Source organism: Prinia subflava, chromosome 13, assembly GCF_021018805.1.
Source record: "Prinia subflava isolate CZ2003 ecotype Zambia chromosome 13, Cam_Psub_1.2, whole genome shotgun sequence".
In the NCBI taxonomy this organism is placed as follows: domain Eukaryota; kingdom Metazoa; phylum Chordata; class Aves; order Passeriformes; family Cisticolidae; genus Prinia; species Prinia subflava.
Window position 1 is genome coordinate 18,345,096 of NC_086259.1, and position 24,763 is coordinate 18,369,858.

At 47.3% G+C, this 24,763-nt stretch overlaps 1 protein-coding gene across 6 annotated transcripts in view; it reads left to right on the forward strand.

The window, feature by feature from the left end:
• Window positions 1–24,763, forward strand: part of LOC134557797 (hepatocyte nuclear factor 4-beta-like) — a 61,383-nt gene that overhangs the window by 34,078 nt on the left and 2,542 nt on the right. For all 6 annotated transcript variants that reach the window (XM_063411051.1, XM_063411052.1, XM_063411050.1 and 3 more), the window contains 9 exons: window positions 76–257; window positions 7,811–7,982; window positions 9,858–9,952; window positions 18,210–18,316; window positions 19,321–19,476; window positions 20,033–20,120; window positions 20,860–21,012; window positions 23,198–23,434; window positions 24,229–24,342. In XM_063411051.1, coding sequence (XP_063267121.1) covers window positions 143–257; window positions 7,811–7,982; window positions 9,858–9,952; window positions 18,210–18,316; window positions 19,321–19,476; window positions 20,033–20,120; window positions 20,860–21,012; window positions 23,198–23,434; window positions 24,229–24,342 — 1,237 coding nt within the window. In that variant the 5' untranslated portion in view covers window positions 76–142. The remainder of the gene's footprint in view (window positions 1–75; window positions 258–7,810; window positions 7,983–9,857; window positions 9,953–18,209; window positions 18,317–19,320; window positions 19,477–20,032; window positions 20,121–20,859; window positions 21,013–23,197; window positions 23,435–24,228; window positions 24,343–24,763) is intronic.

Sequence of the window (24,763 nt, forward strand, 5' to 3'; positions counted from 1 at the left end):
GGCACGGGGAGGGGACTGCGGGCAGAGCTGGGTAATGATTTGTCATCGCGAGGGCCGGGGTGTCTCTCTCTGCAGAGGAAACCTTGGCCGTGATTGACAGTGGGGCTGTTTCTGCCTCTTCCCTCGCTGCTGTCAAGTAATAATGAAGCTTTGTCAGTCCATCATGGACATGGATATGCCAGATTATGTCGACTCCTTGGACTCCTCTTATACCATGCTGGAATTCGACAACCTCCGCGTGCTCCCCAATAACGCCGGTGAGATTTTTATTCGTTTTCTCTTGAATAAGCTCCATTAGTTTTGTTATAAATCTGGGCACAGAGGAAAGGCTGGTGGGAGGTGTGGGGCAAAGGGTGGAAGGGGCGATATTTGAGGAGCTGACCTGTCAACCTCTGTTGCATCCGTGGTCATGTTTGGGCTGGAACACGATCCTTTCACCTGCCAGTCCCATTTTGGGTTATTCTTTTCATTGTTGGCCTGAGCGTCACGCCCTGGAGAGTCCACCAGGTTTTGCAGATGTTGTTAGAGGCCTTCATGGCATTCCCTGGGTTTGTCTCATTGCTTAGGAGAGGAGTTATTACCAATATTTCTCGTTCAAATGTGTGTTTCGTTCCTGTATACGACTTCAGTTGATATTTAATCCTCGGGAAAACGTGTCCTCCCAAACGACATTTGTCCGTGACCGTGTGCCCTGTTTAAGTTGGTCCTGGGAACTTGGATTGAGAAACAATACCCAAATCATTGCTAGTTTTGTATTCCTTTTCTGGCTACCAAGATGGTCCAACAGTTTTTGGGGCACAAAAGGACTTGGCTGGGAGGCGGGAGTGTTTATACGCCGAGACTTCCGCTTTGCAGGAATAACGCGCTTTGTGTAGTATTTAATTTTTATGCAGTCAGAAGTACTCTGGCATAAACTCCATCCTGTGAAATCAACTGCTCGCTGTGTAAAAATAAAGGGCATTTTGGTCATATTTCATGAGACAAATCGTGCAACTGAATGAGATTCCAATGTTAGTTAGTGATCTCTTTGGAGAGTTTTGGCAGCCTTTTAATTTATTAAGAAGCTTAGTGAAGTTAAGAAGGGATTTTCACATTTGCTCATTAACTGGTTCATCAAAAGAAATCAGAATTTCGGTAGGGATATCACCTACAATATAAAATGATTAGACTTGTTAGTGTGGGGCATGGAGGGAGGTATGAAGACAAGTAAAGTTAAAAGGCCCAAAGGAACTTGAATTTAAAATTGCCTTCTGTAGAGCTCTGGCTGTCCCCAAATCAAGGATTTTCAATATATATGGTTTTTGTAAGCTCCAGATAGACAGGATCTTATTCTTGCAGAAAAATTACCATCTCCTATCCTACTCCAGAAATGTCATTTAACACAGTTGTTTGGCTTTGCCACTTCCCATTGAACAAGAAGACATTTTTCACTTTTTGAAGCACAAATTTCTTCAAAATTCAATATAATTTTGCAAACGAACCACCAATGCCTGTTTGGGCTCTGTGTTGATTCACACAGCAGAACTGACAGGTTGAGTTTTTTCTGAACTTTATCGAGCTCGGTATTGTGTTATTTGTTTAGCTGTTAATGACTAACCAGCTCTCTGGGGAAGTAGCTGCTTTGAAATTAGCTTGTTTGTCTTGGGTAAGTGTCCTTTTCTACAGTTTGTAAAAATAACTTCAAAAAAGACCTGAAATGGTCATGCATGGAAATCTATTGCTGTCCAGCTGAGTTCAGTCCCCTGAGGTAATTCAAAATCACTGTTTCCTTGTGGCTTCAGAAATATTTTTAATTTTTTTAGAATCAAGAAACAACCTTATTTTAGGTATTTTTTTATAACTATGTTGTATTTTTTTAAGATTGTTTATATCTCTCCTGAGGTTCATCTGTATTTTCCCTACTAAATGATGACAGCTTTGCCCTCTATAAACATGAACAGGAAAGGATGCAATATTTATTTTGGTGGACTCAGCATAGTTTCTTACCTTCTGAACAATTCCAAAAGTGAAAATTGGAATATTTTCAAATAAGGTCATGCTTTCTTGGAACCAACTCTTTCCTTCTTCAGAACATTATTTCATCAAAATTTGGGGTGGATTAATTTTGTGGAGCACTTCCTGTGCTTAGACATTTCTTCTTCAGGAAGCTGCTATCATTCCGAGATCTCCCTGTAAACGTATTTTGGATTTTCCACCTTCAAATAGCCCATAATTTGCCAAATAATTTAAGATTAATTCAAAATAAAGAATAGAACACTTTATGGGAGTGACGTAAAAAATATTGAAGGTTTAAATAGAAAGACTGGCAAAAGGAAAGGATCAAAAGTCACTGCTAATTCTGTCTTTCCTTTGTGAAATAAGTGTTGTAACAGCAGAAATTTTCCCATTCTGCACAAATTTGTTTCCTCCACTTAGGCAGGGATTACAACCCACATGTTTTTATGAGTGGTTAATGCCCATTCCCTCACACTCTTGTCAGAGTTGTCTCATTTTGGTGAAGATGTGAAGATTGTTGCAATGCAGCCCCAATTCCTCACTTGAGGCTTGGGGAGCGCTTTCTCCCAGGGTGGTGCACGCTGTCCTGCCCCAGCACCCACACCCCACACTGATCCCTGGGACTCTGGCACGAGGTTGGTGGAATTTTTCCAGGAGCCTGACCCAGTTCAGACCATGCAAAAGCCACCAGAGATGTTTTGGCAGTGATTTTACCATCCTTCGAGCTTCAGGAGTGCCTGGAACAGCTCTGGCCTCTCTGGTTGGCATCTTCATCCTCACTCCTGTAGGATTTAGGATCACTGAACCACAGCTGTGTTTTAAATCTCAAAAACTCTTCTGTTTGCTAAAAGCTGATGTAGAAAGAGGCTGACCTGCACGTGGCCAGGGTTTAAACCCCCTCCTGCCCTACATTTGTGTGTACAGCTTTCACAATGCTGGCTTTGGCACCGAGTTTGACTCTGTGTGTGTGTTCAAGCCCTAAAGCCACACTTGTGATCTCTTCACATTCTGGCCCAGCACATGTAATTTGGGGATTTGTTAACTGCAAATTATGTGCACCAAAACATGGATTTCCTGGTAGATAAAAGCCACGCTGGAAAGTATTGCAAGACAATTCTCTTTTACAATGGGCATCTAGAAGAGCTGTAGCCAGTAAAGGAACTGAAAGGAAAATCAGTGCAGAGGTCAGAGGTATCATGAGAACATCCTCTGTGTCATTTCTTATCACTGTAGAACTGGCATTATCATCTCAGCCCTGGTTAGGCAGTGATTTACATACAAAGGCAATAGGTACCAAAAAATTTATGTGCATTTCAGTTGTGAGCTTGGCTGATCCCAAAACTGGGGAAGCCACTGGGGTGCTCCTCTCAGCCTTAGGGATCTCCCAGTCTGAGCACTGATTAAATATAACTCACAAAAAATGGTCAAAACCTCAGATATGTCTGCCAGTGAACTTTGGGGACAGCCCCAGTGAGGAGTCTGGCCACAAGCAGGGTCTCAGCTCAGCCACACAAAGTCAAGATGAGTTGTGGTCTCCTCCTGGAGAACAAAATCAAGGGCATCCCTCCAGTGGAAATGTCAAAGGCACAGTGGCACAGCGTAGGAACAGTTCAGGTTATCTCCCTGTGCCAGGCAGGGATGGAGCACAAAAAGCAGATTTCACAGGCAGGAGGCTGTGCTGCCAGGGATCCTGGCCTTCCTCTGCCTTTCCTCACAGAGATCAGTCCAGGAAAAATCCAAATATTGGGTAGGTTTGAAAGCTGTGCTCAAAGAGTCTCCTGGTGCCGGTAATATCAGTTGTGCTTTGCTCTTCTCTGAGCTAATTCTCACTTGGAGCCCATTGTTCCTGGTGACAGGATTTTGTAATTAAAAATCATGATTGTAATTAACATGCATGCTGGCTTAGGGCTTTCCATTTATTTATTTATTTGTTTGTTAAAATTTCTGTTCACGTTCAGCCAATTCAGCTGAAAAGGACACGTGGTTCCCTCCCAGGGTTTGAATTTTTAGCTGTGGAGCTGCCCTAGCACAGAGCCACCCTCGCTGGTGGTTTGTTTGTGCTTCCATGGACACAAGGGAGGGCAAAATTTGGTTTGCTAATTTCCACAGGCCCTCACACACACAGTGCTGGTGGCTCCTCCTCCAGTAATACCTGGTTTAAGGCCAGATTATTAATTCCTTCCTTAGATCAGCAAGCAGATTCTCACATCCTACTCACAGAAAAGAAAGGGAAAAAAAAAAAAAAAAAAAAAAAAAAAAAAAAAAAAGCCTTTTCTAGAAAAAAAAGCCTTTTCTAGTGAGTAACTACTTTCCAGCATCAGGAATATTTTGCAGTCTGGACCTAGCTGAAGGATGAAGAGACCTAAACTGTTTGACCTTGGCTGGATTCCTCTGAATCCAGAGAAAACATGAGTGGGTGAAGAGGAAATTGGCTGCATTATCTTTATTTTGGTTGTGCAAATTTTTAAAATGGAATTCAACACAGTGCATTTGTTTATGGTCATATGCTCCTTCAAAAAATGGATGGAACAACAGACGCCCAAATGTTCTGCAGTTATACTCAAAGGTATATTCTCCATAGTTCATTTAATAATGAGCTCTTAACTAATATAAAATCAAGAATCACTGCAAAAAAAAACCCCTAAAATCAATGTAAATTGCCATTAAACACCTCTGACATAGACAATGTTCCCAAAGGACTCAAGTGTCACTTTCTGACAAATGTCAGAGCTGGGAGAATCTTACACAGAATTTGGGAAGAGGCAAATCTCAGCTCCTGTCATTATGACCTAAGAATGATTTTGATGCTGCCATTCTTTCTTGTCATGTTGCTGTCATCTTGCTATAACCCATTTATTAACTCATCCATACACCAGGAGGTGAATATGGACCAAAAGGGTTATTTTAGGAGGTGACAGGAAGTTTTAACTTTGCATCAGTGAAGTCTTGGCTAAAAATGTCTTAGTCCCAGCCTTAGCTAAGAAACTGTCCAGTTTTTGAAAAATGAAAGCTTTGCTGGCTTTGGTTTTTTGGGTTTTTTGTTTTTTTTTTTTTTTTTTTTTTTTTTTTTTTTTTTGGGTTTTTTTGGGTTTTTTTTTTTTTGAGGGGGTTTTGATTACAATTTCTATTGCACAGTAAATATTTTCACTGTGAATTTTTTGATGTGCATGTGAATATAACCTTCTCTCACTCTCTCTCTCTCTGTATATATACGTTGTGTGTGGATCACCCAGAGCTATTTTTATGCATTATGGATTAGAAAACTCTCTCTGGGCAGACCAGATGGCAGTCCCTCCCCTTCTGAGCAGTTTTCTCTAAGGAACGGTTAAGCTGAGCTTTCCCCATCTCTGTTGCTAGGATGTCCCATCCCAGAGACACCTCAGGGTGTGCCCTGTCCCAGGGACTTTTCTGAGGTCACTGGAGCAGAGATGGGCTCCCCTGGAGCACAGGACATGTTCCCAGAGGTGGGATAAATTCATAAAACCTGCAGCGAGCGCCCAGGTTTTATGATACAGAGATACAAACACTGTCAGCTGCCCTCTTCGCAAGGGTCTCCTGTTTTTCCCTTCCCCGAGCTGTGCCTCAGATTAGGAGGATTAAGAGGGCAGTGATTCTGGTGTTTAGGGCAGAGGGAGAGGTTCCAAGAGGAGTTTTCAGCAGTGTGCACACACAGGGCAGGCAGGGGCAGAGCTATTCCTGCCCCAAATGAGTGGGTGCAGGAGGACATGACAGAAGGCATTCATATCACCTAATTTTAGGTCCCTAATTTAGAAGTCTGATCTTCCTGCACACCTGTCTTGCTCTCCAGTGGGAAGCAGTGAGCCTCTTCAGAGAGAATTTCAGAGGACAGACCAGACCTAGAACTAAAGCGATCCCTGTGGGAGCTGCTGTCTCTGCCTTCTAGCTGCAGAGGAGCTCTCAAGAACAGTCTTTTATCTTCAGCACCTCTCTCATGGGCATGAAGCAGTTCATCCTTTCTGCCTCTGCTGTTTCTTCTCTGCATTCTATTTATTCAATTTAATGAGTGTTTTTTCCCATTTTCTTCTGTGGATACCAGCTTTGAACCATGTTCTCCACGTATCTCCTTGAAGAAGTGGCTCCCCATCCTTCAAAAACATAAAACTCACTTGCAAGTGAGCTTTTTTTATATCTCTCCAGGAAAGCACTGATAATTGATAAATTCTCAGACACAGTTCAGGTTATGCAGCTTGAAATCCCTCTGATCACCAAAGTGAGGGAAAACACCAACACCAGAAGCGAAGGAGCTGAGCTTGGGAAGGGCATGACCATTGTCTTGGTTTGGAAAGACAGGTGCCTGCCAGAGAAAAGCAGGAGCTTCCCTTGGGATGGAGAATGTAAACCCCTTCCCTCTGAATTATTATAATTTTGAAACTAAGGGGCTTTCAGGCAAAAATATGGGAATAGGAATAACACTTTACTAGGAATATTAAAAACGTAGTAGTACCAAAAAAAAGAAAACACTGACAGTCAGAACACAATCTGACATCCTGTTGGCCAGGGTGTTGGTAGCAGTCCAATTAAGTCTGCCTGCAGTGACAGATGTGGTTCTGTTGGAGCAGAGATGATCCTGTGGAAGGGTCCAGTGGTGGTGAGATGGGTCTGGTGTTCCTCTGGGAATGCAGTGCACACAGGCTGTGCTGGGCTCTGAATGCCAGGGTTTATCCAGGTGGGAATGCAGTGCACACAGGCTGTGCTGGGCTCTGAATGCCAGGGTTTATCCAGGTGGGAATGCAGAGCACACAGGCTGTGCTGGGCTCTGAATGCCAGGGTTTATCCAGGTGGGAATGCAGAGCACACAGGCTGTGCTGGGCTCTGAATGCCAGGGTTTATCCAGGTGGGAATGCAGTGCACACAGGCTGTGCTGGGCTCTGAATGCCAGGGTTTATCCAGGTGGGAATGCAGTGCACACAGGCTGTGCTGGGCTCTGAATGCCAGGGTTTATCCAGGTGGGAATGCAGTGCACACAGGCTGTGCTGGGCTCTGAATCCCAGGTTTATCCAGGTGGGAATGCAGTGCACACAGGCTGTGCTGGGCTCTGAATGCCAGGGTTTATCCAGGTGGGAATGCAGTGCACACAGGCTGTGCTGGGCTCTGAATGCCAGGGTTTATCCATTGGGAATGCAGTGCACACAGGCTGTGCTGGGCTCTGAATCCCAGGGTTTATCCAGGTGGGAATGCAGTGCACACAGGCTGTGCTGGGCTCTGAATGCCAGGGTTTATCCAGGTGGGAATGCAGTGCACACAGGCTGTGCTGGGCTCTGAATCCCAGGTTTATCCAGGTGGGAATGCAGAGCACACAGGCTGTGCTGGGCTCTGAATCCCAGGGTTTATCCAGGTGGGAATGCAGTGCACACAGGCTGTGCTGGGCTCTGAATGCCAGGGTTTATCCATTGGGAATGCAGTGCACACAGGCTGTGCTGGGTTCTGAATGCCAGGGTTTATCCAGGTGGGAATGCTGGGCTCCTCCCCTGGGTGCAGCATCTCCCATGGATGATGGAATTGTATCAGCCCTGCAGGGAGCCTCGATGGCCCATGGACAGCAGAGATCCCCTGCAGGGAGGAGGGGTCCTGGAAGGGATAAAGGACACTGACCCACCTGGGTTTAACAGCTGGCACATTAAAAGAAAGACACTCCCCCCAACCCCTCCACCAGAGGTATGAGATAAAAAAACACCTCCTCAACCCGTTTCAACAGATTGGGGATGGAACACATCTTGCATTGCAACCCCAGACACCGTAACCTGAGAGGTTTCCACCGCAGGGAGCTCTGACTGTCCCCGTTCTCTGCCCGCAGAGGCCATCGCGGCCGAGTCAGCCAACACCAACCTGCTCCCCAACGGGGTCAGCTCCCTGTGCTCCATCTGCGGGGACCGCGCCACGGGCAAGCACTACGGGGCCTCCAGCTGTGACGGCTGCAAGGGCTTCTTCAGGAGGAGCGTCCGCAAGAACCACGTCTACTCCTGCAGGTACCGGGAGCTCGGCGGTTCACGACCGCGATTTGTGGGCGCGGGAGGTGATTTGGGGTGGGGATCAGGGGCTCAGATCTCAAATGCCAAGCTGCCACGCAGTGGAGGCCACCAGTAGGATTGCAGTTTGGTTTACAAGGGGTAAACTCAGTCCTGTCTCTAAACTCAGCCCTGTCTCGTTTGGACTCTGAGGCCTTCTGTGGTGCTGGGCAGCGCATTGAGTGAATTCACCATCACTGCTTTCCCCATGGTGTAAATGCAGGGAAACTCATTAGACCTGAGAATCACAGAATGAACTAGAAAAGACCTTTGAGATCCTCAAGTCCAACCTAAAATCTGAGGTTTGACTGATGTGTAAAATACATAAATACAGACCCTGAGTGTGGAGTGATACCATGACCTCGTCACAGCCCAGCAAGGGGGAGCCAAGGGTGCAAAGGACCAAAGAGATTTCATTTTTCTTGCTTTTCCTGGTAAAAAACAACAGGCATCCAAGAATCTGCCACCTCCAGAGTCCTCTCACAGTTTCTCCATTCTTGTTTTGAAACACAATAAATTATGTACACTGACTTATCAGTGATGATTTTATGAATATTCTGAGAAATAAGTGTGGACCAGAGATGATTCACATCCACTTTGGAACACACTTGAGAGAGTTTTTTTGCCAGGAAGAGGATATAAATTTTAAAGCTGCTATCTTGATATACCTTAGAAAAATGATATTTATTTTAGCACAGGAGAAAGTGGAAAGAAATCCCAAACCTGAATACACTTAAGCCCTTCATCTCTAGTTAAAACCTGGAAGTTTTATTTCTGTTCCAAAGCTTTTCCTCCTCTAAGGGCATTCCAAATTTTTCTAATGCAAGTCACCCTAGTTGTTCAACACGTTTCTGGTGCCCTTAACACTCCAGGACACTCCAGCCATGAAAGACACCTGAGGTGACAGCAGTGTCCACCTGCACAGTGCCCATCCCATGAACTGCGGGATTCCTGCAGGAGGAGATGAACTCTACTACTGGTTTCTTTGAAATTTCAGCCGTCTTGGGAGCGGAGTTGTTGCCTCTCCCCAGGAATCCATGAATTTCTGTGATATTTGGCAGCTCAGCAAAGATCCACAGCATTGAAGCCAAGCTTGTGTGCAAGCCCTTATTTGGTGAGCTCAGCCCAGCTCGGAGCTGTGCTTATGGCAGACGTGAATTCCCCTGGAAGTCTCTGTGCCTTTGCACCTTTGGCTTTTCACCAGTCTGGGAAAGTGCCTCAGCTTTTACAACCTGATGGTCCCGGAGGAACCCACGTCATCTCCTCTCTGCATGGAAGATTCCCCTTCCATCGTTTCACCCACCATGGGGAGAGCTGCCAAGCCTGCATGGGCCACCCCTGGAACAGCACAAGGGTTCCGAAATCCCCACTGAAAGGAGGAGGAATTAGGAGGCCACGGGCCTCACAACAAGACCACAGACCCAAAGGCCTCGTGGCCCACAATGTATTTTATTCCACCCAAATCACAGAATAGTTGAACAAGTGAAACCAGACAAACCCCAACGCCGAACACCCAAAAAGTGTCTGGAAGCGGGAGGTGGAGCTCCTTCCAGAGCAGAACTTGAGTCACGGTGGTGTTTTCACAGCCAGACCCGTCCCAGTCCCTGCAGGGTGGGTGGTCTAAAGGCGCTGCACTCCAGCTGGCAGGAGCAGCCGTGAGGAAGAGGAGGAGCTGGGCCAAGCCAAAGTTGATCCAATCCATTCCTAGCAGACCTTTGGCTCTTCTCTAGGATCATGCAGCGTGGAGCTGAGGGAGGTCTGGGGCTGCATTTGGGGCTGAGGGGGTCTCAGATGCCAGGCTGGTCGCTCCATGTTGTATTTCCCTTCTCCTCCCAGGTTCAACCGACAGTGTGTGATAGACAAAGACAAGAGGAACCAGTGCAGGTACTGCAGGCTGAAGAAATGCTTCAGAGCCGGCATGAAGAAAGAAGGTGGGTGCAAAGAGACTTTTCAGACCTTCCTGCTGCTCTCTCAGGCCCTGTTCCATGCAGAGCACGGTGGGGAACAGCAGCAGCACTGGCTGGAGAGATGATGATTGTGTGTCACAGAGAGAGATTTTTTGTTGCAGCTGAAACAATTTGCCATTTTGTCTCAATTTCAATGAGCCCAATGACATTATTCACCCATCCTGTGAGGCTGCTCTTGTAGTCCTGGGAAAGGGATGGGCTTCCTCAGGGCTTATTTGGTCTCTGAGCATTTTACAATAGCAATTCCCTCTCTCCATACCCACGTCTGTGACTCCTAATCCTCCCTGTGCCAATCTCAGCGAGGATCTGCCACCTCCAGTCTCATAAATGCCATCAGTTTGCTGCTTCAGGTGGTGTGGTTGGCTGGGCTGATGCTCACGTAGCTGCATGCAAGGGCAAGGTACAGCTCAGAGCCTGAAGGAGTGGGAGCCTCTCCTCTGTGGCACGGGGCAGAGCTCCTGGGCAGGGTGACTCATGTGTCCCCCACAGCTGACTCATGTACTCCAAGAGGGGACATGACTCAGAGCAAAACCCTTTGCTCGTGCTACTGGTGATGGGGTGACCGTGGAGCCACCACCAGCACGGAAGGGCCAATCCCATATTGGCCAACACCTTTTGTTGCACTTCCCATTGTCTGCACTGGGGAGGTGGAGAGTTGTAGGTTTGGGTGCCAGGGACTCTTTTTTTTCTAAAGGAAATGCTGTCATAGTGCCTAATGCTCTGCAAGAAAACAAAAATTCTGTTAACCTGTGCCTACATGCAGCTTCCCTGGGGAAGTCTGGGATCTATCAGAGCCCTTCTGGTCTCTGCTTGTCCAGTTCTGCACACTGGGAGAGCTTGGCTGATCCTGTTTTACCATGATTGTCCCTGTCCACTGAGTGCCTGACAAAGTGAGGGCTCAACCCACCCAAGGTGCAGCTTGTTGGGTGATGGCTTCACACTCCCCACCCTTCATTTGTGCTGTTTCCCAACCCACTGGCAGCTAAAAGAGGAGGGAGGTAGAAATGAGTCTGAAAGTTTCTTTCCGTGTCACCAAGTTCACCCAAGGGAGGGAACTGTGGCCCCACTGAACCCAAGGGAAAATTTGTCATCGATTTCTGGTAATTAATAAGATCTTACTGGTGATGAAATGATCTTTCCCATCTTCTGACCATACGTTTTCCTGGAGCAGAAGGGTGTCTTGAAATTTGGCATAAGTTATGGATGAAACAAAAATACCAGCTGGTTTAATTTAGGAGAAATGGAGTAAATACAGCAGATGGAAAAATAAATAGAGGTCAGATTAATAAAGACCAAATTGAAGCTGATCTGGTCAGCTCTAGACAGGAGGAAGCCAATTGCCGATGCAGCAAACTGCACTGCTTGGAAAGGCTGAAATCTGGTTATCAGATCTATTCTTTGAGCTGAAGCACGATTTTTATTGATTTTTATGGTAAAAGTTATAAAACCTTGGCTGATGCCTCCATCACTGAGTGCAGCTTGCTGGGGGATGACTCATGTCGAGTTCCACATCGTCACATTCCTTGAAACTTTTTTATGAGTTGTAGTCAGGTTGTGCTCTCAGAAAATGCTCCTGTGTTTGGCAAGGGAGATTTCAAGGCACCTTGAGCAACTGCTGTGCAGAAATTAGCTTAGCTGGCCAGAGCTCCATCCCGAGCACATGTGCAGGACCGGGAAAGAAAAGTTCTTGCACAACTGTGTGCACAAAAAAGAACACAGCTATTTGCTTTTGGGTGGTTCTAGATTAATATTAAACAGTATTGCGAAGCGTTGGGGGAAAGGAGAAGCCGTGTTTTGGATGGAGCACTGTTGGAGTGGCCAAATATTTGTACAAAATCTTTTGGGGCGTGTTGGGAGGTGGCAGAGGTGACATCCACACTCACTTCGTGTCCCAGCACTGGCACATCCCTCTTTGCCTGGCACATTCCTTTAGGGCCAGCCCTCATAAGGGCAGTCAGAGTTTCCAGGGTGTGGTAATTGCATTGTTTATCCACAAAGAAGCTGGAAACGATCCTTTTCCCAGGCTGGCTGTGACAATCCACCTGGGGTGGGGTCACCCCTGCCCGTGCCCCACTGACCCACTGCTCAGTGTCTGCGTGCACAGCCTCAGAGAACTTGCTGTTCCCTGGAAAAACTCACTGATAAACGGGAATTTGGGATCAAGAAGGGGTTTGGGGTTTGTTATTTTTTTTTCCAGTCTTCCTGTGTTGTAAGATGAGATGTGACACGTTTGGATATTTCTTTTTCTCTCTCTCTTTTTTTTTTCCCTTTTGGGAACTTTTCTAGTGGATAAGGAATTACAAGGAACTATGTAGCCTGGCAGGAGGGAAATTAATCCCTAAAGAAAAAGGGATATATTTGTATAATACAAATATATTTTGATCACACTATGACCAGGTCTGCCTGGGACTGTAGGATTTAAACTGTGTCAGGGGAGGTTTAGGTTGAATATTAGGAAAAGGTTCTTCCTCCAGAGGGTGGTGGGGCACTGAACAGTCTGCCCAGGGAATGGCTGAGAAAATCACCTGTAGGATCTTTAGATTGCCTGGTTTGTGCAGCCTGAATTCCATCCTACTTTCAGGAAGGACCAGGACTGCCCTGCACAAGAGCTCCACTCCTTTGGGGTTGTGAATTGAGGTGGGATCCGGGTTCCACCAGCACCACCGAGAGCAGGGAAGGGACAAAACCTGAGTCTTGTGGAAAGTCCAGTTCCCAGATTTCCTAGAAAATAGCTCACTCAGCATCACTCCTATCCAGACTCCATTTTTGGTATCAATAATTCAATTTAATAACAACCATTAAAGTTAAAATGAGGGGAGAGGGAAAGCCATGCCTCAACAAACAAAAAAACCCCCCTCTTATGTCCTAAGCACCTCTATGATCAGAATCTCAGATTTTTACAGGAGATTCACTCCTTTATTCTTGTGTTGGGGTTAAGGCTGGGACTGCCAGGGGTGGTCTGGATGTTTTAGGGATTCTCTGTCTGCTCCCCCTGCCTCTCTCTGTTTGCTCAGAAGGTTCAATTCCTATTTTCCTGCACAATGGCACCAGACAGGATTTTGGTCACTGCAGCATCAGTGGCTGAGCAGAACACCAGGTACTCAAACACCCAAAGAAAACAGCAGGATTCTATTTTTAGCATCTCCCAGAGATCATGCTTGACCTCGAATAAATCAGCGGGGTGTGATTTCTCAAGTGAGCCAGGGCATCTCCTCACACAGAGCTGAGTGCCTGAAAACCTGGGAGCCTTCTGGAATGCCAGCACTGCACTGTCAGGGTTCAGTTTGCTGGTGGGGAAAAAATGAAATTAGGGGTTAATATTTAACCTCTCATCCCCTTCAAAGTAATTTATGAATTTGACTATATGCAGAATTTAATTTAATTTTAATTTAATTAATTTTAATTTTAATAATTTAATTTTAATAATTTCATTTTATGCAGAAGGAAAAAGAATTTTTGTATCACTGCTGCAACAGTAAGGGAGAGGGGGAGTTTGAGGGAAGGTTTGAGGCTTTTCTTTATTTATTAAGTATTTATTGTGAAATAGGACAGTTTTATTAGTGCTTCACAGGGCCTCTAGCTTGTTTCATACCTTTTGTTTGCACATTTCTTCTGCCAGCTTTCAGAAGGCTGGGACTGCAGTTTATTGCAAAGAAGGATGGAAAAGAGAGATAAAGGATCTTCTCTACCTTCAGCAGTCATAAATCAGCCCACAAGCCCATGAAAGGATTAAATGTACGCGCACCATTGGGATTTATTTAAGAATAAAACACACCACACCTACAAAATCCGAGGCAGCTCAGGGAAAAAAAAGATTATTTGTGGATATAAATTAATCAGGCAGCAGGAGGAGTAAATCTGTTGGTGAAGACAGAAACGCTGTGAGTGCAGCACGCAGGGCCCTCCCTCCTCCTGCTCTCTCTGTGCCATTTATCACTCCATTCCCAGCCCCACCAGCATTAACTGAGGCTGCTTTTAGTGGAATCATGATGGGAACAGTAATTCCTCTGCATCTGCTGTGGAAAGTTCCTGGTTTGCTGTCCCAGCCCGTGCCCGTGCCCTCATTTTTTGGACTCCCTGGAGGCTCCTCATGCCAGGCTCTGGCTCTGCATGGCAAAGGAGCAAGGAGAAATAATTTGGGAAGCAGGGGTTTGTTGCAATCCCACAAACAGGGGGATCAAATCCCTGTTTGCCTGGAGCTGGAGGCAGTGTCCAGCCTTGCTCTGAGTGACAAAACCCCTCTGAGGGCTCCCCTGCGTCACACAGGGGATGTGTTTGTTTTCCCATCCCTCCCCACAGCCAGGACACGCTGCAGGCAGGGACAATTCCCTGGAGGGAGACACAGGAGCCCTTCTGCCCTCTCTCCCCTTTCCCTGTGGGAAAGCCCAGATGGGGCCACACTGTCCCTGGCCAGCAGCGTCCTGGGGACTCACTGATGTCCCTTCCTGCAGGGCTGGGTGGATCTCTGTGGTGTTTTCTGGCTTTGGGAATGTGCAGGGAACAGGACTAGAGGGAAAAAAAACCAAAACCAAAACCAAACCAAAAAAACCACCAAAAAAACCCCAAAAAACAAAAAACAAAAAAAACCCCAAAAAACCCAAAAACAAACAAACAAAAGAAACCCACCAAAAAAACCAAAAAAAAAAAACAAAAACCCACAAAAAAACCCAAAAAAAACACCCCACCAAAAAACCCCAAACAAACAAACAAAAAACCAAAAAAACCCCAAAAAACCCCCCAAAAAACCCCAAAATAAAACCAAAAAACCACACTAGGGAGCAAAGATTTTCAAATATTTTGCCAGGCACTTCTGGAAACAGCAGCCCCTGGGAGACAGAGAGGTGCAGCACTGGGTTTTTAGTCTTTCTTGCAGGTTTGTTGAGTTTTATTGACAGCAAGTCCAAGATCACACCTGAGCCCAGCACCCCCAGGGCCAGCACATCCCTGGAGCACTCCCACTGCCTCACCAGGGGTGACCTGTCCCTTCCCTTTCACAAACACAATAAATATAGCAATATAATCGCTGCACAGTAATAGATTAATTTTTGTGGCAGGTGAAACATTAACTCCCCTTTGTATCTAATTCCATCACATCTTGGGAGCCTCAGTGATAACACCCCAATCACCTTGAGAAAGTCGCTCTGTGCCATCCACTTCCACGGGAAGATTGAGCTTATCAGAGCATGAGGGAAGCACTGAAATATGTGCCATAAAAAGACTCGAGGGGAAAAACAGGCTGAGGTTTCTTAAAGGAGTCTGTCATGGGGACCAGGTCTGCCTGGAACTGCAGGATTTATAAAAATTTTATAAAATTTTATAAAATTTTATAAAAGCAGATGTTTGATTTTGACTGGAAAGGCAAAACTTGTCCCTTTTCCTGTAAGCAGGCAGAGAGCCCCACCCTGAGAGCCTGTGGGGAAGCATCTGATGTAAATTCAGGTGTAGAAGCTTAGATGGGGATTTTATAAAATAATCACTGATGACACAGATTGGGTCAGGCTTGTTTCTCCTGGGTGCTGCCACTCACCTTTCTGGTGGACCAATAAAACCCGTGAAGTGTCAAGATCGTGGTTCCTATAACCACCTTCACCCTCAGGCTGACCCTCCCATCGTGCACAGGACAATTTATGCTGCTGTCTAAGGAGGGTTAGCAGAGGCTCCCAAAAGCTCTGCTGTTTTTTCTCTAAATTAATGACAAATTGCCTCTCTGTAGTGTCCACAGCCTGAAATTCTCCAGGGATGTGTTTGTGTGTGGCACCTCTCAGGAATGGATGCACCCTGCAGGCAGGGCTGGCTCTGAGGTACAAAGTCAGATCCCCACAAGCTGATCCTGACTGACAGCAAGGCTGAGCCCCAGATCTTGGAAAATAAACACTGCACTCCTGTCGATAAGGGGAGACATTGATTTTTGGCACTGGTGCTTGTTTTCTGCCCTTTCACTTTGTTGGCCCCTCATCAGAGGCTGGTTAGGAAAACAGAGCAGTGGTTGGACATGAGCTGGCAGAAAAAAACCCCACCTTCCCTTGAATTGTGCAGAGCAGTGCCCGTGTTTTCCCTTTGTATGGATTCCCAGGAATGAGTCCTGATGCTCCAAAAACAGGACCCAGCAGAGAGGCAAAGACTCAAAAGAATGATGGCAAAATAACTCTGCTGAATCTACAGAAAGGAAAAAAAATTGATGGAAAAATCTCCTCCAGTGGCCACTTTTGAGACAAACCCACGGTGCTCTACACCCAAGGGGTTAAAGCAGAGTGAGTGGTGCTTTGGCAGCTCTGTTTGAGTCATTTCCCCCCAAATAAAGGGAAAGGAGTCTGGGATTGCTGGAGGAAGGAGGAGGGATGTGCTGCACTGTCACCACGTGCTAAATCTTCCCTCTCCCCCTGCTTTGAGGACATGGCAAGAGCCTTTCTGAGCTGTTTGTGGCCAAGATCTGTGAGCTGCCAGGAAAACACTGAGTGTGTTCAGGCTCCTTCCCCCCAAGCTGCTGGACAGAGGCAAGAGGGCTTGGGGGAGAAGCCAACACTGAAACCAGGTTGGGTTAAGTCTAAATTCTCCTTTTTTCGCTGCTGCTGTTTCACTGGATGGCTGCAGTGGAGGTGAGTCAGCTCTTAGAGGTTGTGTTGCAAAAAAAAAGCGGCAGAAGTGCAATCTGTGCCTTCTGCTCCCTGTGCAGGGCTGATGGAGCATCAGGCTGGATGTGGCTTGTACTTCAGGGAAAAGGAAGGTTTAAAGGGTGGAGAGGGCCTCAAAAATCAGTGGGTTTTTCCCAGTTCACCATGGCATGTCCAGTAAAGGGTCTGGGCTGATCTTCACTCTGCTGTGGTCCCTGCAGTGTGCATGAGGTCGGTGGTGTTGCTGTCATTACCAGTTCAGGACACTGAACTCATTTCCAGCAGTGCTGGTGACAAACCCTGGCTTGGCCCTGTCTTTATCTGTCACTGCTGCTGGGGTTTCAGGCTCTCTGAAATCAGCTGTGGGCAACACTGAGGGAATGGTTTTAATGAGGAATCAGTGGATTTAAACTCCCTTTTCTTTGTGTGTCCCTCATGGAGTGACCCTTGCTGTGTCCCCTGAGTGGTGGTGTCCCCTGGGATCACCTCCTGCCCTGCCTCAGGGGCAGGGGGCACTCCAAGGCTGCTCTGAGGGGGGATCAGGGGATGCTTTTCCACCAGGGGATGGGATGAGCTGCAGCCCCAGGAGCGCAGCCTGCTGCACCAGGAGCTCAGCACAGGAATCCTCAGTGCAGAAAGGTGCCAAGGGCTCCAGCAGTGTGGGTGCATGGCCAAGGGGAGAGAGGTGACACCAATTCCCTAAACACCCCCTGAGCTGCATCACATCCAGTAGGACCAGCAAACATCCCATGGGTGTTGCTCTGACCCCCAAATGGCCTCATCTCCCTCTTGTGCTCACTCTTCTCCCTCTGAAGAGGCCTTTTCCCCTCCCCAGAGCCTGTTTACTCCAACATCCAACAACAGCAGAGCAGGAGCAAAGCCCCATTCCTGTAGGGACCTCAAGGAGCAGCAGCCACTGGTTGGGGGTGGAGTTTCTCACTGACACAAACACTGGGATTTTCTTACTTCCACAAGCACTGGGAGTTTCTCACTGACACAGGCACTGGGAGTGAGTTTCTCACTGACACAGGCACTGGGATTTTCTCAGTGACACAACCACTGGGAGTGAATTTCTCGCTTCCAGAACCACTGGGATTTTTTCATTTCCAGAACCACTAGGAGTTTCTCACTGACACAAGCACTGAGAGTGAATTTCTCACTTCCACAAGCACTGGGAGTGGGTTTCTCACTGACACAACCACTGGGAGTGAGTTTCTCTCTTCCACAAGAACTGGGAGTGAATTTCTCATTTCCACAAGCACTGGGAGTGGGTTTCTCACTGACACAACCACTGGGAGTGAATTTCTCTCTTCCACAAGCATTGGGAGTGAGTTTCTCACTGACACAAGCACTGGCAGTGAGTTTCTCACTGACACAAGCACTGGCAGTGAGTTTCTCACTGACACAAGCACTGGCAGTGAGTTTCTCACTGACACAGGCACTGGCAGTGAGTTTCTCACTGACACAAGCACTGGCAGTGAGTTTCTCACTGACACAAGCACTGGCAGTGAGTTTCTCACTGACACAAGCACTGGCAGTGAGTTTCTCACTGACACAAGCACTGGCAGTGAGTTTCTCACTGACACAAGCACCTCTCTCCTCCATTTCAGCCGTGCAGAACGAGCGTGACAGGATCAGCATCCGCAGGAGCAGCTACGAGGACAACGGCTCCCTCTCCATCAACATCCTCACCCAGGCTGAGGCCATGGCACAGCAGGTAGGACACGTGGGGACAGTCCCTCAGCAATTCCAGCCCCCTGAACCAACCAGGGCTGGATGGTTTTGCTGCCCTCGGATGGCTTCTGCACAAACCCACGGGGAAGAAAGTGCAAAATATCCCAAAGCAGACAGGAAAAATCCATTATCAAGGCAACACATCCTGCAGGGAGCAGGTGCAGCCTTTGGTGGGAGACAGAAAGCTGGAATTCCAAGGGCTGAGGGATGCTGCAGAGCTCAGGTCCCTTGTTCCCCCTAAATTGTTGCTGCACCCCTAAAATCTCGCTGCATTCACACAGAATTTTGTCCTTCCTTGCTGCACTCTCTGTTCTGCTCTGGACATAATATTCCAGTTGTGGTTGATTGTATCTTTCCTCATAGCTTCTTTATCAGGATAACAATTTTAGGGCAGAAAAATAATGTGAATAAATCCCCTGGGCTTCAGCTGACTCTGATTGCTTTTTTATTTCATGCTCCATCATTAATTTCACCCTGAGCATCCTTTAAATTCTTATGCAAATACCCTTTCCCCACTGAAACACACGGCCCAGATGTTGCACATTACATGCAGCAATGAATCCACTTCCTTTCCAAAAATTATGGGTTTTTTAACCCTCTCCCTGCCACGCAGCCCTGTAGAGATCAAAAAGGGAGTTTTTTTGTCCCTGACAGCGACTTTGGGGAGAAAAGCTGAGTGCATTTCATGCATTTGGCTGCAGGGAGGGAGTGGTGGGAAGCTGAGCCACAGCTCCTGGCAGGAACGGGAATATTCCCTTTGCCCTGAGCCAGCCTGGAGAGCGGGGAGGGAGGGCTGGGTGTGTGTTGGGACTGAGCACCACCTCGTGGAAGCTGCTCCACGGGCTGTGAGTCGGACACAGCCGGGCACAAGTGTCCAACCACCACGGGAGCATCCTCTGGGGGCCCTGATGGGAGGAATCCTTGCTGTGGAGGGCGATGAACCAGCGCTGACCTGGTCCAAACTAAGCTGGGTTTTTTCCCTTGCAGTATTTATCCCTGAGCCCCGTGCACAGCACAGACATCGCCATGAAGAAGATTGCAACCATCAACGACGTGTGTGAATCCATGAAGCAGCAGCTGCTGGTGCTGGTGGAATGGGCAAAATACATCCCGGCCTTCTGTGAGCTGCCCCTGGACGACCAGGTACAACCAAATGGCTCTTCCCGGTAAATGCAGTGACTCTGAAAGGAATTCCAGGCTGGATCTTTCACGGGGGAATCTGGCATTAACATACAGATCACCCTGTGCAGAGCTGTAAACAACAGGACCAATTAAAAAGAACTTCTGTGGCCAAGGTCCCTCAAAATATAGAGTTGGTCACTCCAACCTGCAAAAGATTCAGTCAAAAAATTCTGATTGGTTCTGAACTGCAGTTCTGAACTACAAGGCAATTCTGATTTTGCCTTTGCTGGTAGCTAATAATTGAATATACAGTCTGTTTATTTCCTAAGAACTCAATTTACTCAAGCCCTTCTTTGCTCTTTTAGTAAAAAACAGCTTCTCATTTAGTTTGCCACAAATGTAGCACTTCTCAAAGTGAACATACACTGATATTTTCTAGCCCTGAACAGAACTTTATCTGTAGATCTGCCAGATCTAAGCAAACACCAAATGGGGCTTAATTAAACAGCAACAGCTCAGCACTCCACTCTCTGCTTTTCCGATATAATCTTATTTCTTTCTCCTGTGCCACCTCCAGGTTGCCTTGCTCAGAGCCCACGCAGGGGAACATCTGCTCCTGGGGGTGGCCAAGAGGTCCATACCATACACTGACTTCCTGCTATTAGGTGAAGTACTGAAACACTCCTGCTTTTATAATTCACCCCTTCCAAATCATTCCCAAGTGTTCTGCACCCCTGAAACCCCCTCTGCACTCCTGGGTGTGGGCTGAACCTCTGAATGGAGACAGTGCTGGAGAGGAGAGTAAAGAGGAGCAAATAAATTCACTGGGATTTTAAAATTGTTTCCTCACTGCTTTGAAATTGTGGATGAGAAAGCCCCAGTATTGAAATGGCATCTCAAACTGGGTTGTCTTGGTTTTGTAGCTGAAATTGCCAAGGCCCAAGCAATGAGGTATTTGGGTATAAATACCTAAAAACTTAGCAGAAATGTCTATTAAAGATTACAGTGTAAATAGGTGTTTCCTTCTCATGTAGCTCTCTGCCACCACAGGTGGGATTTTTCTTGTAAAAATGAGAATACTGACCATGAAAGGCTCACATTAAAGAACAGAGAGAGATAGCTTTGTTTAAGCAAAGAAAACCAAAAATAAAGATGCAACACTGCTTACAAACAGATGCTCGATGTAACAGAGGCAGAGCAGGGCATGGAGCAGGCTGTGTGCACAGTGTGGGTGAGGAGCAGGGGATGAGATCCAGGGCTCGCCTCTCTCGTGGATTACTGACAAAGCTGCAGGGTGGAAATTGCTGCAAATGGCACTGGGACTGTCAGGCCACCCTGCTCGGGGTGACTGCTGGATGAGAGCAGAGCCAGAGCCAAAACCTGATGGGGAATTTCTCTTCCCAGGGAATGATTTCATCATCCCAATGCACTGCCCAGAGCTGGAGATCGCTCGTGTGGCCACCAGGATCTTGGACGAGCTGGTGAAGCCCTTGCGGGACATCCAGATCGATGACAACGAGTACGCCTGCCTCAAAGCCATCATCTTCTTTGACCCAGGTGAGATCCCCTCTGACCGCCCAGCACGGGGCCTGCAGAGCAGCTGGGGCTCTCCAAAAACCAGGAAAATCCCTTGGAAGCAGCTCTACCTCTCACCCTGCCCGTGCTGTAACGAGAAATGCTCAGCGGTGCAGTTTTAAGTCAGAAGTGACCCATTCCTGAGTGTTTTTAGCAAGTATGAACTCCAGCCAGGCTGATGTGCAGGGCTCTGCAGGAGGAGTTTGGCAGCTTCAGGAGCTTGGCTTTGGGAAAGCCCATCAGCCTGAAATGCAGGACATTGCATTTATAATGATCATTAAGCACATACATGCCCGTATTAATTATGTAGAAGCAAAGTGAGCCAAACAAGCAGCAGCGAGCCAAGGAGCATCCATAAGAGCCAGAGAGCACCATCAAAAACCACAGAGAGCTGGGCTGCTCAGAGTGCCCAGAAATATCAAAATATCAGGGGTCTGCTAATGGATCTTGCTGGAAGCCAGCAGCAACCTGGGGCAGGGCTGATATACAGGATGGAGAGCAGGGAAACACAGAGAAAAACCAGTTTGTTTTGAAGCTCTGCTGGGTTTATTCCAGGAGCACAGGGAGTTCTGCCTCAGCCCAGGTTCCAGTGGAGGAGGTGGGAGAACAATCCCAAGTCCAGACAATGCCCTTTTGTTTTTTAGCATGGAGAAATCAGAGTACCATCCATTAATTTCGGGGTATTTTCTGTATTCACTGGTTGAAAATCAAGAACCAGGAGTTTCAGGAACACCATGAGCTTTGCTTCACCAAAGCCTGCTGTGAGCAGAGTAAGGGATGCTTTCATCAAATGGATTTTGACAAATTACCCTCTCAGCTGATCAGTGTCTCCCTGCAGCTTTAGATCAAAGTGACAATGAGGTGCTGAGGTTCCAGCTGGGAGGAGGAAGCGTGAAGCTCCCCAGAAGTGAAGTTCATCCATGCTAACGAGCAGGAATGTCCTCAGAGCTCCCCGTGCTGACACTCGATCATTTGTTAACCATTTTATCTAATCTCTTGGCACTGCAATCCCCAAAATGTGGTGCCTGTGGATTCTTTGCAGACAGTGAAGGAAATGTGCAGTGATCCAGAATGCTCAGGTTTAGATAACAGCAGAGGCAGGAGTGGGAGGCTGTAAATGCCAGCACTTCACCCCACTCGGGGATAAATTTATTTGCTTCAGCAAAGCTGGACCAGTGGTCCTTGGATAAAAGGATTGACCACAGGTCAAAGAGAGGAGAGCAAGACAGGAACTGATGCTGCAGTGAGTGCAATCACAACACACAGGCACTGAAACTGCTTGCATTTAGTGGTGGCAGTTGTGACTCAAAGTTTTCAGGGGAAAATTCCAGGCTGTTTCCTTGGAAGGATAAATATTTTAACTTCTAAAATTTTCCCCTTTGCTAATGGCAGTAGGCAGACACATTCATGTGAAGCAAGTTCCTATTTTCTTACTCTTTCCCTTCAAAATCTCCTCAAATTACAGTTTCTCCTCCAATTACTGTTTTCCCCTCCCTGTCTCCCTGTCTCCCTGTCCCATGTGAGATGTGAAGCATTGGCAGCCCAGACTGCCAGCTGACCTTGGAGGCTCTGTCAGAGCATCTCTGCCATCTCATCCTTTTCCCTGTGATGCCTTGGGAAGGCTGAGCTGGAACAGAGACTGGACAGAGCCAGAGAATAAAGCAGAGATTTATTGAAAGGGCTTTTAGGATACACCTTGGGCAGGACAAGAGCCTGGCCAGGGCTACACCCAAGGTGGACCCAAAATGGTCACAAAATGGACCCAAAATGGACCCAAAATGGTCACAAAATGGACACAAAATGGACACAAAATGGTCACAAGGGCTCACACATTTGTAAGTTTTCGTCCATTTGCATATTGGGGTTTAATTGTCCAGTTACTGCTTCAGGTTACGAAGGTTATTCTTGTTCCTCCCTCAGCCACCCTTGTTTGTGCTTTGGGCTGAAAGTTGTCCTTGGTGTGCAGCAGGAGAAGGATTTGTTTTGTGTCCCTGCTGTGTGCAGAGCTGAGTGACCCTGACTGTGAGCTCAGAGCTGCACCCTGGGCAGCGCAGAGCCTGAAATACAGCAAAGATAAAACCTGAGGCATCACCAGCACACAGCCTGCCTGACAGGGCAATGTTTGCCCACGCAGACCAGCAGCTAACTCCGTTTTCCCCTGTGGCAGACTGCAGAGGGCTGAGTGAGGCGGGCAAGGTGAAGAACATGCGCTTCCAGGTGCAGGTGAACCTGGAGGATTACATCAACGACCGCCAGTACGACTCGCGCGGCCGCTTCAGCGACATCCTGCTGCTGCTGCCGCCCCTGCAGAGCATCACCTGGCAGATGATCGAGCAGGTGCAGTTCGTGAAGCTCTTCGGCGTGGCCAGGATCGACAGCCTGCTGCAGGAGATGCTGCTGGGAGGTACGAGCCCCTCCCGAGGATGGGCAGCACGGCTGGGCTGTCTCAGAGCTCCTCGTAGGGTTTTGTGTCTGGGTTTGTGTCTGCTGGGAGGGAGGATGGAGGGAGAGGGTTTTTGAGCTGAAAGAGAAAAGGTTTAGGTGGGATTTTGGGAAAAAATTCTTCCCTGTGAGGGTGGGGAGGCCCTGGTACAGGTGCCCAGAGAAGCTGTGGCTGCCCCTGGATCCCTGGATGTGTCCAAGGCCAGTTTGGATGGGTTTGGAGCAGCCTGGGACAGTGGGTGGCATCCCTGCCTATGACATGGGGTGGAAATGGGATGAGCTCCAAGATCCCTTCCAACCAAAACCGTTTGATGAATTGTAGTTTGAAGGATCCTTCTCACTCCAGTCCAATCCCAGAGCCTTTCTTTCCAGCCTAGCTCTGGAAACCTCCTGAGGTTCACAGCAAAGGATCTGCTCTGTGGTGTGGCACCTGACTCAGGCCTCCGACCTAACTGAGGCAGTTTAAGGAAGACAATACCTTTTTTGTTAGAAAAGTGCAAAAGTTATAACTTTATGGGAAGCCTGGATTAGGGCAGCACTTGGGACACACCCCCAGGCAGAGCAGAGCAGCTGAAACCCCAGACAAACCGGGGGGGGCTGTCCCTACACAGCAAAGAGGAAGGAAGCAAGGATGAGCCATTAACCCTCACCCACAGAGGTCCTCCACATCCTCTGGATGAAAAAGATTTAGCCCAGAGCATCTGGCTGGTCGGGAACCATGCAAGGAATGATGTCTCTTCCCAATTCCACTTGCAGGAACCGCTGCTGATCTCCAGTACCAGTCAGCACCTCCCAACCTCAACCTGGAACCACTGCCAGGACACGTCCTGCAGAGCAACATGACCTCTGTGATCCACACTGCTCCAGACCGTATGTGCCCCCCTTCTTACATTATTTACAGCTCATTTTCACATTATTTACAGCCCATTTTTACATCATTGGCATCAGCATAACCAGGGAGCTGGGCAGCAGACACAGTTCAGAAAAAAAAGTTTGTTTATTTATTTACTTATTTATTTAGAGAGCTTATTTTTTAAAGTGTATTGATTTTAAAAGACTGTTTTAAAAAGGTTTATTTATTTAATAATACATTTAGAAAAATAAGTAAATAAATAAATATTTTAAAATATTATTTATTTTAAAAAAAAATTAAGTTCTTTAAGTTTGCTGAAGTAAATTTAGGTTTAGTTAAGCTCTTTAAGTTTATTTATACGAGTTTAAGTGTTACACTGGAATCAGAGCTCGCAGCTGCCCTGGCTGACTCCTTTCCATGGTTCCAGAGAGAAGTTAG